This window comes from Amphibalanus amphitrite, unplaced genomic scaffold (genome assembly GCF_019059575.1).
Source record: "Amphibalanus amphitrite isolate SeventyFive unplaced genomic scaffold, NRLGWU_Aamphi_draft 000016F_arrow, whole genome shotgun sequence".
NCBI lineage: Eukaryota > Metazoa > Arthropoda > Thecostraca > Balanomorpha > Balanidae > Amphibalanus > Amphibalanus amphitrite.
The window spans coordinates 1,432,558-1,448,884 of NW_024881512.1; the positions used below are offsets into that span (position 1 = coordinate 1,432,558).

Genomic DNA, 16,327 nt, shown 5'->3' on the forward strand with positions numbered 1-16,327 from the left:
GTGCTGTCAAAACACTTGCGGATAATTAGTTTCTAATGAGTCACTTAGCCCGTTAGCAATGCATGCAAACATCGTGTTCACCATTTACATATTGAATGGAAGGGAAGGGCATACAGTAAAGTAATTCTTAAAACAATGTTCGATAAAATGAGTTTGATGTTGACTTTTGAAGAATATGACTGCTGAAAAATCAAATATGTATACATGAACCTATGCATGAACAGATCATTATAGGGCTGAAAATGGTGTGCATTTTTCGGCGCTGAAATATCTGCGACACTAACGTAATGCTAACGATCTAAGTAAATGCTCTTAGAATTAACGCGCTCATTAGATTTGCATTTGAAATCATCTCATTACTTTTACCCCACGCTTGGCTCTTTTACGAGATCGCATAAGTCAGCCTTTGTAGCCATAGTCGGCGCTGCTGCCGGCGTTTAACCCGGGCCGATCACCCTCTATCGCACGCGCAGCCGAGTCCTGACTCACCGCAGGAAAAGGCGAACAGTGTCAGCATGAAGAGGAAGGCGAACTTGAGGATGTCTAGCACCATTCGCGACAGTGTGACCTGCAGCGGCCCCAGGTGCGGGTTTATGGAGAAAATGTACACCAGCTTCAGCGAGCTGAAACGGCGACAACGCGTGAATTAGTTATTGGGGAGCATCAAAATGGCACTGTTGTGGAACATCACTAACAATGCGTTGAATAAAACATCGAACAAGAACTGAGATGCATCAGTTATATGGTCATTACACTACCTATTAAAACATAAGCATAATTAGTCAAGTCATTTGAACTCCCCCCCCAAAAAAAGGGGTAATTGAATTAACGACATATATCCGCCGCAGCCCGTTGCCGGTCGCGCTCTGACCTGAAGATGTTGGCCGCCGCGAACAGTCCCTCGGCGATCAGCATCGGGTCCCAGGCGTCCCAGCACTCGCGAGGCATGTTCGCAGTGCCCGTGTTCTCCGCCAGCTCCTTCTGGACCTGAACGCGCCACCGGGACGCGTCAGACGGTGACACGCTTTGAATGTTACTAGCTCGCTCTACTAGTTATGCCTATTGTTATGTTTCTATGCGCGCAGCAATAATTAAAAAGAAAATGTTTGAAAAACTTCACTTATAGTTTGTACCTACATACGATGAGCGTAACACATAACTAAGGAGAAAATAATGTTGGTATTAGCAAATAAACGAAATTAACAGTTTGTTTGGGCATCTTTCATTATGCATGGATCAGCCCAGAGCTATGGCTCCCCGAGTGAAGATAACAAAATGAAATGCCTTCAGCCACAAAGAGGGATGCAGCCCGTCCACACAGCTGCCCCAGAGGCGGCGGCGGCGGCCGTACCTGGTTGTAGGCCACCAGCCGCAGCGCTATGGTGGCCACGTACAGCGCGTTGGTGACAAAGTCGATGACGTTCCACAGGTCGCTGACGTAGTCCTGCAGACCAATGTCCCACAGCTGCTTGATCTCGCTCCAGATGAGCCCTGCGCGGCGGACGGACCGAGTTTCAGCCGGCCGGCGGTCCGCCTCATAAGGCCAATTGTGGGACACGGGAGACGGCGGCACCGCGGCGCGGGCGGCGAGCGGCTCGGCAACAAGGGAACTGATCTCCGCCCGGGGGATATCCAGCCGCGGCTCATATGTCAGCGCGCGCTCTTCCTGAACCTTAGTGGGCTCGATATACGGACGCATAGGGACACGAGCACCACTCTGGAAATTTTGTGTTTTGATGTGGTGCTATGTTTTTGGAAGGGAAGTGTTCTTTTGATTGAAGACCATGCCAGTGAGGAACGATCCTTGACCACTGCTTTGAAGCTTTGTTTTGACAAGAAGGTTAGGACGCTCTTACTGGTGACTTGATGCATTTGCGGGAGGGGATGTTTTACCAGCGCAATATTTTATAACTATGAGATATCGTGCCCACTCCTCTCCATATTTAGCGGCACTGCCTGTGTCGCCACACTTTTTTCATCCACCAACAGCCAGTGGGACGCCGCACCCCAGTTCCGCCGTATATTTACCAGAACTAAGCCACTAGCTCCACAGCGCCCACAGACGCCCGCCATCGACCCAATGAGCTACCATTGCGGTCAAGGACAAATTGTCCTTGAGGATGGGACCCGAATCCAAATCGATTCGGGGTTCTTATTACGGGAACGGAAATGTATGTGACGCTGGTCGCTTCGAAGTTGAACAAAGGTCTGGAACCTGATAGTGTTCGTTCCATAAAAGACAGCGGCTTGGTGCGTGAGCTGTGTAAAAATCACAGACTAGGCTCCTTCCTGAGTACAGAATGCGACATTGCGTTTGATAATTACGCTGGTCTTAATTGAATCTGTAAAAATAGGCCACAAAATGCGTGGAAAATTACATGTCCTGAGAAGTGTTCGACTAAAATGCCTAATGGTAGTTACCACATGGTGAACTTCTGCAAACCTAATTCTTTGTCAGTACTCAATCTACCAGGCATACTACTCTACCAGGTTATGTCGGGCTTATTTATGCAAAATTCCCCAAATTTAAGCTCTCGATAAAGTCATGCAAAGTTATCATTTCAACGACCAGCCTATCTCACATGTGAACATCCGATAAAACAAATGTCCGCAATCGGTCTGGCCCCGTGTTCTATTGTCTGCCGCGGCTGCACTGTAGGCCGGCAGCCCGAAAAAGCGCTAGAAATTCCCCCAAACTGACTGTCCGCAATATGAACAAAATAGGTATCATTTAATCCCAAATTGATCAAAGAATACGATTCCGATGCCATTTTTGCCCTAAGGTCGAAATTGAGGTGGTCAGTTGTCACCAAACACAAGACTATTTAGACTCGCTAGTGGCCACCACATTTGCCGATTTTAATGCTAATCTTTAGTTGATATTTATTAGTTGACCAGTTGTCGTTTTGAACGCAATTTTCTGTCAGACTAGTTCAGGGCACTGTTGTTCACTGTCCCAACAACATTCTTACATATTGCATCGCTTTTCTGCAACATAAGCTAGCTTTTTGCAAGCAGCTGCAAGACCTAAATAAAAATCATATCTAAATTTTTAAATAGACTTTTAAAAAACGTTATTTCGAGCAGCTAAAAATAAACATCTTATACTAGCCGCTGATTACTCATCTTTCGTTCCATATAGGTACTTTGCTGCTTTTCCCTGCTACTTTTCGAGATATGCGCCAGTAAACCACATGATGTAGGGGCAATTGTCACCTCGCCGCTCTACTGAATGCCCGGCGCTCTTTATAGCGCTGGAAGTTGTGAAAAACTAAGGCTTATAATCTGAATAAAATATATGTCCCTGAGCTCAGAATTGATCAACGCACACAATGCTGTCAAAATTTTTGGGCCAAACTAAAAAAATCAGTCATTATTAACCCCCAAACACAAGTAAGTGATAATCAACAACAACTTGCTCTTAAGTTAGACTTTTTGAGAAATGTTATTTCGAGCCGCTAAAAATGACCGTGCCGTACAAACCACTAATCATCTTTCTGTCATGCCCTACTCGCAATTTTTGCTAATGCCTGCTACTCTTCGAGGTCACGTGACATCACCATTAAAAGTAAATGGGGAGATAAGGAAACTGTTGTTTTTGCGCATGGAATGATCTCAAACTATCTCAAGCACACGGAATCGTGATTTCATGCACTCCTTGCAAGATCCGATGCTTTACTTTTGCATTTTTGACCTTCCGTGACGTCATTTATGACGTCACTACGGTCATAGGAGTTTCTTGTCAATAACTCATGATCAAATTGAGCCAGCGACTCGGGAAAGCCACCAATGGACTCGGGAAGACCTCCCGAATCGAATGATATGCGACATGACCTCTTTCGACCAACTTCGTGACCTGAGGATGCTGACCTGACCTTGACCTGAGTTCAACACCTTAAGTTGACCTCACCCGAACAAAAAGTATACCATTCGACGCGCCTGAGCCAGGCAAACACGATGGTGCCAAAATCGCTGCTCTGCGACCATTTTATGCGAAATTATTTACCAAAAACCAAACCCTACCTTGGGCTTTTTGACCTCACCTCAGAGGTTACCGGTTGACATGGGACCTTGAAATCGGGTATCAATCGTTCCGTCTTGAAACGGCGCACACGCTTGTTTTTTCCGCGAGGCTCTAGCTCTATTAGGGGCGAAACGGCGAAAAGGGGTCGTACCAACCCTCCCCCCTCGGCCGGCCGAGGGGGTGGGGGGTCCGACAACAGGTCCGGCGAGGGTTAAGCAGCCCCACTTCGTTTTTAGCATGTTTGCTTGTCGCTGAGATCAACAACTCAATCACAAATAATTTCTAGCACTTTTCCGGGCCCCCGGCCCAGTGTGGGCTGGCCGAGTCGGTCCCGTACCATCCGTCTCTGCGGGCCGGGCCGGGCGGCAGATGCTGTGACGTCACTGGCCGGCGCCATCCATCGCCGCCGGGATCTAATCGCGCCGCCAACGCCGAAAATGAGCTCAAACCCAGCCGGTGCTAGATTCACTGCCTCCCGGGCCGACCCGGGCCTCCGACCGGCCGCGCCGGCTCGAGACGGAGCGGCCGCCCCTCCGCGAGAGCCCTGACATTTGCACTGACAGACGACATAGCGAGCTTCCGACGCCTGACGCCGCGGTAACCTCAGGATTGCCGAGCCTTGGCTTGTAATTTGTGCGGTCGGGTCTGATACCTACGTAGGTACGGATTAGGATGGGCTCCACGGTTGGCAGTGATGGTGCGAACTGAAATTGTTTTGACGACTCTGAGCGATCTGTGCCAGCTTATTGATCGTTCCCGCATCGCAGGTTCAGGGTCACGCAATGTGCCATGGATTCTGACTGAGGTCTGGAGTTTTCACAGTGTGTTGTGAGTTAAAGTAAGGAGACTTAAGGTTTGCGGCACAGAGACCGACATCAAAAGCTGGTTAGAAAAATAAAATTATTCATATATTTTCACAGCTAAATTTAAACTGAAAAAAAAAATTCACGACTCTGGAGACGTGATTTGAAAAAAGTAGCTAGAGCACGACTTATCATTCTGATGGTCTGTATGGATTGGATTTCCAAGCAAAACAGTTTGATGTGATGAATGAAAATTGTAGTGACCAGTGCTCTGCTCAGTCTGGTGACTCATGAGAGCCCTCAGCTGTTCAGTCCCGGATCTAACCGAACACTGGCCCGGCACGGCATCGATCAACAGGTGCTCATGGAGAGATCGATGGCGCCCTCCCGCCGCGGATAAGTGTACTTCTACTGCCGTTCTTCCTCCCTTACACTATCGAGTGTCGAACCCTTCTCTTCCCGGACGAGTGTGTCGAGGTTGGCCCTTACCTGCCACCCAGGCGAGGATGAGCCACTCGACCATGCTGGGCCGCGCGCCCCGCTTGGTAGTCACGTCGTTCTGATTGTGCGGCATACCGAACCAGTCCGAGACGACGGTCTCGATCCGCTGTGACGCCAGGATGAGCAACACTGCCGGGACGGGCAGGGACACCGGTCAGAGGGGCGGCAGAGTCCCGAGAGGAGACGGGCTAGAGCACTGGAGGACGAGACACTCTCAAAAGGCACTCAGTTGAGCACTTACTCACCGACTCCCGTTCCCCCTTGCGGCACTCACCGAGGAATGTCAGGTATGAGGCGGAGTGGCAGATGAACTTGATGAAGGGCCGCCGCATGGTGCGGCCCATCCGACTGTGCGGCGCGATGATGTAGCAGAACGAGAAGAAGGGGAAGAGCACGCCGATCCGGATCACCTCGATCATCTGCAGGAGCATGTTCTTGCGCCGGAAGCCGGGCAGGCCCTCGTACCAGATGGAGGCCAGCAGCTGCTGCACGTTCGGGTGGGCCACGAACTGCCGGGAGAGAGAGGAGCGGAGCGGGGGTAAATGAGCTGACGACCGCGGGTAGCAAATGGGTACCGGAAGATACTGTGCGATCAAGGGGGATATGCGTCTTCATTATTTTCTTTCCATTTCAGACTAGTGACGCACTTCCCAGACTAGCTGAGTTTATTAGCGATCAGGTTTATTCCAATATTGAGAGCATATACTCTTATAGCGCAATGGACATTTGATCTAATTTATTGACATAAGGCTGGGTTTCGATTGTACCATCTGACAAACCACTGATCTATTTTAGGTATATTTATTTTTAATTTTATATAAGTTGGTACGCAGTTTAAAAGGTCACGTCTTGACTGCGGCGCTACGAAGGTCCATCTATTTGATAATCTCTGAATGTCACGGTTCACACAGCCCTAATAGAACGATTTAGCGGAAGCGATGCAGCGAAATGACTCTTTGCTACACCCATAATGAAGCGCTGAATCAGCAGCAATCAATTTCAGCATACGTTTTTCTTGGTAATGTTCCAATAACGTTTCGTAAGCCTCGAAATCAGGCGACTCTTTTTATCTTTATTTTATATTACAACCGGCTGATTTCGGTGCAGCAGCCTGTAGATAACTGGTGCAGTGCGCTTCGTGGATGATGCGCGGCTGCCACCGGAGCCATGTTGGCAGCCGTACCGACCCATGTCACGGCGCCTTTTATTTGGAGACTCTGGACAAACGAACAGACCTTGGAACCAATATCAGTGTCATTTCAGTGCCTTGCACTCGATCGATGTTAGCGACTGCAGAAAACAGCGCACAATGAATACCCGTGTCGATTGTAGAAACTGTTGAAGTTCGGTGAAATGGAGCTAAGATTCCACAGTCCACACGTCCGAATACCTTCAGGTGTTTTCATTCGAGTGTGCTTTTGCATTTACACTGGCATGAGAAATTAATTCATCATCCTCCGTGGCATTTCGCTGCTGCGGCTCAGCTGCTCTACCACCACCATTCATCTCACACCCCATCGCTCATCCTTCGCTGGAGTATCGCTCCACGCAGCCCGATCGGACCGCGACGCCATTCGGCCGCGCTCACGCCGACTCGATTGGGTTTTCCGCGTAACCACGCACCAGCCAGCCGACCGGACTATGGCAGCTTCGGTCGACAGACGCCGCAGCTGTAAGAGTAGCCGACAAACGGACGGACGGACGGACGGACGGACGGACGGACGGACGGACGGGCGGACGGACGGACAGGCTCCGGCATACAGCGGATGAGCCGAGTGTAAGGACCGCAGCTGACGGCGCGCTCAGCGTCCGTTCGTTGGAGGCCAACAGAGAGGATTAGAAACGGAGTCTGGGGCACTGACACACGATGATGAAATGAGCAATCCAATTTGTACACATTAAATCAACTGTCACTTGGCGTGTCTTTCTACGCTATAGGTCCGCAACGTAGCAGTTTTGGTAAAGCGCTGTTTCTGCTTTGTGTGATATGTGTAGGCAATTCAAAGTTTTACGATATCAGCAACGCAATGAATGCAGTCACAGAGTCCCCGCGCGAAGTAGAGCGAAACTCTTTCAGTGACTCTCACCAATGTAAACAATGGCCGCATTCACAATTCGGGTGTGTTGTTTTTTCCGCCGACGATGCTGATCGATAGAGCTCTGAATAGTGCGGTCCCCAGGCGGGCTGGCGCGGCCGGGCGACCTCTCGGGACGGACACGGGCGGTGTGGCCCGTCTCACGCAGCGGGCAGTCTGTCCTCGGTCTCCGGCGCCGGGTTCTCATCTCCCGTCCACCGCTGATCCCGTTTTTCCGTTTCTCGCGCCGTCGCCCGCCAGTTTTTGCCGCCTCGCTGTCCAGCCGTCAGCTCGCCGACCGTCCGGCGTTTGTTATCCTCCTCCAGTTGTCACGCGTCTCCGTCTTCAGGCTTCCAGCTTCTCCAGTCCACCGCCACTGGTACTCAGCTGGCCATCGCTCGTCCTGGTCGCCTCTCTTTCTGTTGTCGATACAGAAACGCTCGCCTGCCGCCGGCCAGCCGTCATCCTCGGCTGTCCTTCTTCTTGGCCTCTCCCTTCTGTCCTGCAGTCAAATCTGTGATGTCTCCGCTGTCTCTGTCCACCTCTGTCCGCTGTTTATATCTACTGTCTGCCGCTGTCCGCTATCCGCTATCCACCTGTTGTCCGCTATCCGCTATCCGTCTGTTGTTCGCTATCCGCTATCTGCCACTGTCTCCACTTCCCGCTATCCACTGTCTTCTCTGGCTGACTGCTGCCCCCCCCCCCCTCACCCCCACGCTGTCCACCGTCATGGTTCGTCCGCTGCCAATATCTGTCACTGCCCGCCGACTGTCCCCGAGTTGTCTGCTGTCCCCACTGTCCGCTGTCTCTGGCGTCTCCAGAAGCGCTCGGCCTGTGTCGGCCCTGTTTGTAGTCCCGCCTGTCCGCCGGAAGGCGCGGTGTCGTGTTCCCCGCCCTGATTTTGTGCCGCCGGCCGCCGGCCGCGGGAGGGCCGGGCCGTAGGATGGCCGACAGCTCAGAGCTAGTGCCCTCCGCCGGCCGCGGGAGGGCTGAAGGGGGCTGAAGGCTCGAACCAGCGGGCCTCTGCTGGCTACGGGAGGACTGACGGGAGACGAGAGGCGGCTCAAAGCCAGCGGCGGACCTGCTCGAAAACGGGAAAGGCCGCGGTCCAGCCGGCTTCAGAGTGAATCCGTAACACCGACTTTGTACTGACTGGAATCTGAACTGGTGACGCGTGCCATTATGCCTACAGCTCATGGTGGCTTACCACTTTTCAGAAGCATTCAGTCATTGTGCTTTATTGTTTACTGGGGACATTTCATATTGCCGTCCCAGGCGCTCGCAAATCTGTCGGACAAATTGTTTCCACCACCGCAACTTGTCTGCCGGGATTTCAGCTGGCCGGACGTTATAATTCAAACGGGCTGTATTTCAAACGCGTCGTAATCCACGCGCCGTTTAAACGAGCGACGAAAAAGAGACTCTGTTTTGTGTGGAAACCAAGCGCAGTTTATTGCGGGACATAAAAGCCACATGCTTCCAACTGTGAGCAAACGAGATACGAGGCTTTTCCTGTCGAAGATGGCCACTGCCATTCTCTGCCATAGTTTTGTTTCGCTATATCAGTGACGGTTCAGCAATTCTTCCGAGTATTGAATGACACTGAGCTAGGTATTCCAGTTAGCTGTTAATAATTACATGTGACTTTAGCGTTTAATTTGAAGAATACTGGCCGTGATTACTGGGTAATGATACCGAATTAGGTATATGGGTATATGGTTTATAACCGAACCACTCATTTCACATGGTCATATCATTCAATCAATCCCCGGTCTGAGCCAATAAGTTTCAAATTAAACTGTCTCTGGCAATGACGCGCCCAGATTGCGGGTTAAGCAGAGTAAGTTTTCACTGAACCGTCTACTCACGAGGGCACCACACTTTGAACCTTGAACTATGGGCGGTCCGCCCTTGGCAGCAGCTGAAGCTGTTCCCAGGCCCCCATATGAATATCGGCCGGTGATTGATGAAAATCGTTAATGGTCCTATCGCTTCCTAGGCACCAAAAACTGGCTACTTAGTGGAAACTGGCGGCCTGGAATGTTCCGCTGCTCACGACGTAGCTACCGCCATGGGATGGCTTCACCAGCGCAAGTAACCGATGAGTGACAAAACCTCCAATATTACACAATAATATTTGCAGTTGGTAAATTGTTGCCATTTTCCAGATACACTATACGTTGGTCATTGGTGTGTGGCATTTTAACCATCTGCTCAAACTTCTGCTGTAGGCAGTCTGCGAGAGGGACTGTTTACAGGCTGAGCGTTGAAATCCGAGAAAGTCAACCTTGTATGCCCCTTGACGGGCATCTGGCCGTCACCTGAACGTTCCCACGAAATCGGCCAAGTGTGTTTCAGCTGTTAGCGGGCATAGGACGAGCAGAAATCTGAACTCTTCACAGAATCTCGAAATGGGGTCTTGTAATTCCTTTTGCCACCATTTCAAGATGCGCAGCACGTAATTAGTTGCTGAAAGCAAATTATGAGTCGTATGAGTCTTTTTCTTTCTCTCTCCCTCAGTCTTCCTGTATGCAGCTCCCATTTCGGACGCTCTCAGCTGACCTCAGCTGAGAGCGGCTGACCTCTCGACACGGTGGCCAGGTCCCGCGGCCCGCTCCTGGCCTCTCACTTCAGTCAGGTCCCGCGGCCCGCTCCTGACCGGACCACGCGCCGGTAAGGTTCCGCTCCTGGCCTCTCGACACGGTGGTCAGGTCCCGCGCCCCGCTCCTGACCGGACCACACGGCGGTCACGGTCGATGTGGACGCTCTCGACGAAATGTCAGCGGTCTGTGACCGCGCGGCGGAGCGGCCTCGGCGACCGCAACCGGCGGATTTCACGAGTTCGCTCCGTCCTCGAGTGCCCCGGGTACAGTTGGTCAAAAGCACGCTGTCATCGCCACTCGTATCTCGTGGTAGAGTAACTCATTCTGAGCACTCTGCTCTCGGTATTTGTAGGTGACTGGAATGATCATCAGCTTTGCTTCACAAACCGAGCACCGACTTCAATGTTGCAGAATCAGTTCAGTTTCGTGTGTATGAATTTGTTTTGTGTAACAATGCATGCTATTTGGATGTTTTTCACGCTAGTCTCATTCTTGGAACTACTTTTTGGCATTTTGAGGGAAGACTATTTATGGTTCTGGCTTTCACGTTGGCAATGCCGTCATTCTTTCTCCGAGTCAACGTTCATTTTACAGCGGCATCTCTGGGCTGGGACGGGACGTTTTCAGCGATACGGGACCGTGCTCCAGCCATACAAACAACTATGATGCACCGAGCTCAATGCCAAAGATGAACGACGCTGTCGGACCGCGAAACGCTGCCTCTTCACTAACAATGAAAATTGATAGGCAATCGACCCTGTAGTGCGTTACAAGGTGAGGTATAAATGAAAAATTGTTTGTGTGTGCTTTCAATTCAGATTTTATGAGTGACATGGAACAAACTTACTGTTGATTTTAATCAATAGATTTGTTTTACCTACCCGCAACATTTCCGATCTGACAGCTGTGCCGTTCGCGGTCACCCAGCCGGGCGCTCGGGGTGGCCGGGACAGTGACTGCTGATACCGCGGCCCGCTCTGCTGTCCGGCCCAGGTCAGCGTCCCACCACCCCCGGCGCGGGACGGACGGTGCGCCCATTTGGCCGCCCACTCGCCATTTGTCGCCGGCGCCCACTAATCTAGCACCGCCGGCGCCGGCGGCGGCATTCAATTGGCGGATCTCGCGGCGCGCGCGATCAATCGCGCCCATTGATTGAGTCGGCCTCCACTGTGTGTGGCCCACAGAGGGGGATACAATCGTGCCCGGCCGGCGCACAGTGTGGCCAAACACCAGTTTAGCGCGAATTTAATCCCAGCGCTGCTCGGATCCGTTGAAAATGGTTCCCTGGTTTCAAAATTGACACTTAAACCTACGTGAGACCTTCTACGATGTATTATAAATGCTTGCTCACATATTATGGCATAGTTCCGCCTCTAAAAGTAAGGAGAACTAGCTTACGACGGATGCTGTGCTTCCCAGGGCTGTGAAGTCGATGGAGTTACTCCGACTCCGACTACGGCTTTCAAAAGTCAATTTCAACTCTGACTCCGGGCAAAACTGTCGACTACGATCGACTCGGACTCTGACTCCGCAGCCATGGCAAGTCCACGCAGTCGATGGATTTTCGGTGACTCAGACTACGAGTCTTGGTCCGGATTCCAAAATCGATTCCGATTCCGACTCTGACTGGGGTCAGAACTGACCTTCATGTGATTAACCATCGCCCGTATTCGTGTTTTGCTAGCCGCGAACGTAGGTGGGTCAGGTCAGGTCAGGCCAACCAGTAGGCGTCCTGCCGGGTATTCATAATTGATAGGAGTGTCAACCGCCACTGACAGCTGCGTTGCATGCTACGAAGGCACCAAAACTTCTTCCTAAATGTTCAATTGGTTTTAAATTCGAAATCAGTCCCAAAACAAGCCTGGAAGCATGTAAAACTAAAAAAGGTGAACCGAGGTCATCATAGATAATAAGGTAAAAAGTGTACGAAATCAAAATGCTGATTAAGCAAAAGGCGCCATGAATCAAGTGCTAAGGCACTTTTGCGCCAATTGCATGTTCATCTTATTTTTATTTCTGTCCATTTATGTTTGTAATAAAATTCGTTGTGTGAAAAAAAAGGTCATTGAACTGACCTGACCTTCAAGTGACCTTGACACCGACCATAATGCATGGGAACAACATCATAATATCACATGTTTAGACGCTTTAAACCACGAAAAGACTGCAAACGCGCAGCTAATGCAAGCAAACATACGCCGAATCGCGATTCCGGCCAAACATGGTCTCGAGAAATAGGTCACAGGTCAAAGGTCATTGGGGTCAGGATCGTGAAATTGAAAGGGTAGGTGTAAAGTTGATAAACTCGAGGATACTGAAAGTTTCGTCGCGATCGGCCGCTTTTTACGCGAGCTTTTTGCGAAAAACCGAGAGGGGTCCGTTCAACCCCCACCCTCACCCCCTATATGGGCGAGGGTTGAAAAATTGCCAAGATTTATTCATTGGCGACCGTATTCTGCAATATTACAAGTCAGAAATACAGCGGTTGAGCCATCCACGTAACGTTACGGAGCCGCCGCCGCGCCCACCCTGTAGCCGGACCTCCCCGGGCGGGCCCAACCCGATACGTTCAAAGCTGAGCCAAAGACCGGGGGGCAGGTTGGGGCAGGGTTTCTTGAATGAAACATGTCCAGAAAAGTGTGGCGAATCTTCTCATGGTAGATTTGGCGTGGAGTTTTTTGGCCATTTTCTTATATCTCTACGTTTTTACGATGGACAGTGTTTTCAGGGGATGTCTGAAAAGGTAATTTTAAAATGAGCATAACTCATCGGTTAGTCCAAGGACACCTATAGAATTCGGGTATACTATCACATATAGGCTCAGTAGCCATATGCCATTCCATTTATTTCCAAACCTCTCCGACAATTACGCCAAAATGTGTGGTAAACGTGACGCGGATTTTCGACGATTTCAGCACAGCCGGGACCAGCATTGCGTATGTCCACTTTAGCTAGCTTTATGGACACCGAAAGGAAGACATTGAACCAAAGTATTGTGATATTGACATACTTTTGACAATTTCCTATCAACTGATAGGTATAAAAAGTCAAAATTCCAAAATTCGTTTTTTGATTAAATTCGCGCTAATCTGGCGTTTGGCCACACTGTGCGGCGGCCGATGGACCGGCCGCCGCCGCCGTCCTGATCCGAGAGGTGATGAAGGACCGCCAATGAATCCACGCGCTGCGATGTCGCCCAGCAATTACCGGCCCGTACCGACAGGAGATTAAGATACGGCCGAGGTGGATATTTGTTCGCCGGTGATTCGGGGATGTGGACGCAGCCCAAATGTGCTGATTGTGATCATCTGATTCATCGGTGTCGTTAAGAATGAACGCATGAATCGGAAATGAACGCATCTCCATACCGCCTGGCAGAGATGACACACGATCTACACCGTGATCTTCAGCAATGCCGAATCGATCTCATTAATTTGAGAGGCACTCATTTATCAGCGACTCTATAGTCTACAATGATAGGATGTCGCGAAGAGCAGAGGGCCGTTCTCACCTTTTTCTGTTTGTATTTGATGGCCAGCTTGAGCCGGCTGAGGTGCATCCGCTCGCCGTGCTCGAAGGCCGGCCCGGTGGGGTCGTGGTTCAGCAGCACCTCGAGCTCGTACGAGCTGCGCGTGTGGTCCAGCAGCGCCGTGGCAAAGTCCTGGCACCGCTTCCGCAGCTCCTGTCGACGACAGGTCACGTCAGGTCAGCATGGGTCGGAAAAGAAGGAAAGTGACCGTATGGTGTTATGCCTTTGACGTGTGGTAAATAATCCTTGATCGAAGATTGACATAAAATTGAAATGTCAAGTGATAGCCAGTGATGAAATTGTCTACTTCAGAGTGCCTTTTGATGTTCTCATGATGACACTTTACCACATAAGCGACAATGACATCATTTTAGGTGTTCACGGGCAGTTAACTACTAAATACCGTGCAAACCCCCAAATGTTTATTGTCTCCTACTGGTGTCCCGATGATGGATCACCGTAATACGTCCGCGGGACTTCCGCCACCATCGACGTCATTTCGCTCATTCCAGCCGTCTGTGAGGTGCCGTCCATGATGCCCCTATCGACTGTTGATCGAGGGGTGTGTGTGGTGCCGTCTGTGATGTTCCCCATCGACTGTTGATCAGGGTCATCCAGCGGCGGCACGTCGCACTGCCGCCGGCCGGGCCGCCACTTTGGCCGCCCGACGGGGCGCCGCTCCCGTGCAAATGACCCGCCGCAAAAACACGCCCAATCACACCCGATGATAGAACGTAAACAAATGGTGACCCAGAGGCGGCCGGTGACGTCATCGGCTCAGCGGGCCGCTATTTACCGGCGCCGCGTGTTCGCGCTCTCGGCGCGGCTCCACTTACAGCGCTGATTGGTGTCGGGGGTTTGTTTGAGACTGGTTCGTCTGTGCTTTGGGGAAGGGGCAGCACAAAACGAGCATCCAGTAGGTACTGGTTCGAGCACATGGATAGAAGTCAAATTTCATGAGCTGCCAACGAACAGAACGGGAGAGGAGCGAATTTCATGATACCGCCTTCTTGTAGGCGTCACTCTTCCACTTCTGTTCAGTGTCCACTGCACGCCAACGCTGCGGCAACTGACTTCACTGCCATAACCCGACTTCACAGTCGCCGTCATCATCCGCCCACCGCCGCGCTCACCGCTGCCATAACATAGTCCGTTAGGTGAGCATTGACGGGCCAATATCAGCCGCTCGACAGCGACAACAAAGGCCGGCCACTCGAGCACGCGCCCGCTGCTCAGAGCGCTCCCTCCCTCTCTGAGGCCGCGCGGGGGGGGGGGGGCACTGGTAGGTGAACTCAGCCCGGGGGCGCTAGTAGGTGAACTCGGCCCGGGGACACTAGTGGATGAACTTTGCCTGGGGGCACTGGTGGGTGAACTCGGCACGGGGACACTAGTGGATGAACTCTGCCTGGGGCACTGGTGGGTGAACTCGGCACGGGTGCACAGGCCGTTAACTCGCTGGGGCACAAATGCTCGATCCTGCCAAGATCACCAGGTTTGAGCCGGTTGACAGCTAGTATTTGACTTGGTTTTAGTGAGGGGGCACTGCTGCTTGATTCAGCAGAGGGAGAAGGCGGCGGGGAATGATTTTCAGTTCAGCCGAGTCCGGTTCAGACGTTCAGCTTGGTTGGTTGGGAGGGGTGCCCGGTGCTGGTATTGTTTGTGTTTCAAACTCTGAGGTTAGTGCGGGAGACTCGAGATGACATTTCGATCTGATGAGGCTGGCGAGAAGATATGGATTCTCCATTGAATGCGGGGTTGACGGGAAGCAATTGAGGCACATGTTAGCTTTTAAACAGTAAAAAACAGGCGACTTGAGTTTCATTTAGCAAGCTCTCGCCCTTGGTAAATTGTAGGTCGTCAATCGTTCCGGCTGTATGGTTTTGGCCGTTCTATCATTTATCACATTTGTCTATTTTTCCCCAGTAATTCGGTTGTCTCTTTTGTCATCACTTGTTCATTGATAGCCGCTATTGGATACAAACGTGACCGCTGACGAGTGTGCCCCAATGTTATCCAGTTTTCGGTGGCCACCGTCGGGCTGATGTATCCCGGGCCGTTCGGGCGGTGACCCCGCCGATTACAGGCCCAGGGCCGACAAATCCCGTCTCTGGGGGACCGGGGTCGGTCGATGGGCGCCCATTCTCGGCCTGTCGGGCTGACGGTGCAGCGCGCCTGGCCCGCCGGCCGCTGACGCCCCAGCCGGCCCGGCGCGGCGCCCGCCCGTCCGTCCGTCCGTCCGTCCGTCCGTCCGTCCGCCCGCCCGTCCGTCCGTCCGTCCGTCCGCCCGCCCCCGGCCGTGTTCAGAGTGACGGCGGGCCGCAAAAACATCGGCCATGAGCACCGATCCCGCGCCAGCGCCGCCGAAATGTGGGGGTGAGCGGCCAGCAGTCAGCAAGGCTCATTTCCAGAGATTGCAGTGAGTTCAGCAGATCGGAGTGAGGACCGGAGATCATCTTGTTGAGCGTTGACCTTTTGATTTCAAGTCTGGATGTGAGCATCTAAATTTAACTTCGCCATTCGTAGGATTTTAAAAGTGTGTCTGGGCCATCGTCACAGTAAAAACATGATAAATCACTTCTCCTTTGTGAGTCCCTAAAACCCAAAATGGCTTCTTCGCTTCTTCTCTGTCCGTGACAGAACCTCCTTTGACCCGACTACCCATGACCTCGCTCTCCGTCCCCGTCACCGTCCTAGCGTGTGTTCGGCATCCGGATAATCAGGGAGAATTTTCCGGGATCAGCGAAAATTATCGGGGATCACGTTCGGTATCGCGATAACGAGACATGCTGAAA

At 51.7% G+C, this 16,327-nt stretch overlaps 1 protein-coding gene and 1 long non-coding RNA gene across 7 annotated transcripts in view; one reads left to right on the forward strand and one right to left on the reverse strand.

The window, feature by feature from the left end:
• LOC122386587 overlaps positions 1-1,816 on the forward strand; it is a 162,178-nt gene extending 160,362 nt beyond the window's left edge. The window contains exon 7 of one of the 4 annotated variants that reach the window (XR_006257408.1): positions 1,430-1,816. This is a non-coding gene — a long non-coding RNA (uncharacterized LOC122386587). Of the gene's footprint in view, positions 1-473; positions 531-848; positions 1,209-1,429 lie in introns of those variants that run through there. The other 3 variants (XR_006257404.1, XR_006257410.1, XR_006257409.1) reach the window with 3 other exon arrangements.
• LOC122386569 (transient receptor potential-gamma protein-like) overlaps positions 1-16,327 on the reverse strand; it is a 96,640-nt gene that overhangs the window by 21,036 nt on the left and 59,277 nt on the right. For all 3 annotated transcript variants that reach the window (XM_043375880.1, XM_043375861.1, XM_043375870.1), the window contains exons 9-14: positions 13,518-13,688; positions 5,603-5,837; positions 5,317-5,457; positions 1,352-1,491; positions 872-987; positions 490-623 (exon numbers count right to left, since the gene is read on the reverse strand). In XM_043375880.1, the coding sequence (XP_043231815.1) occupies positions 490-623; positions 872-987; positions 1,352-1,491; positions 5,317-5,457; positions 5,603-5,837; positions 13,518-13,688 (937 nt within the window). The remainder of the gene's footprint in view (positions 1-489; positions 624-871; positions 988-1,351; positions 1,492-5,316; positions 5,458-5,602; positions 5,838-13,517; positions 13,689-16,327) is intronic.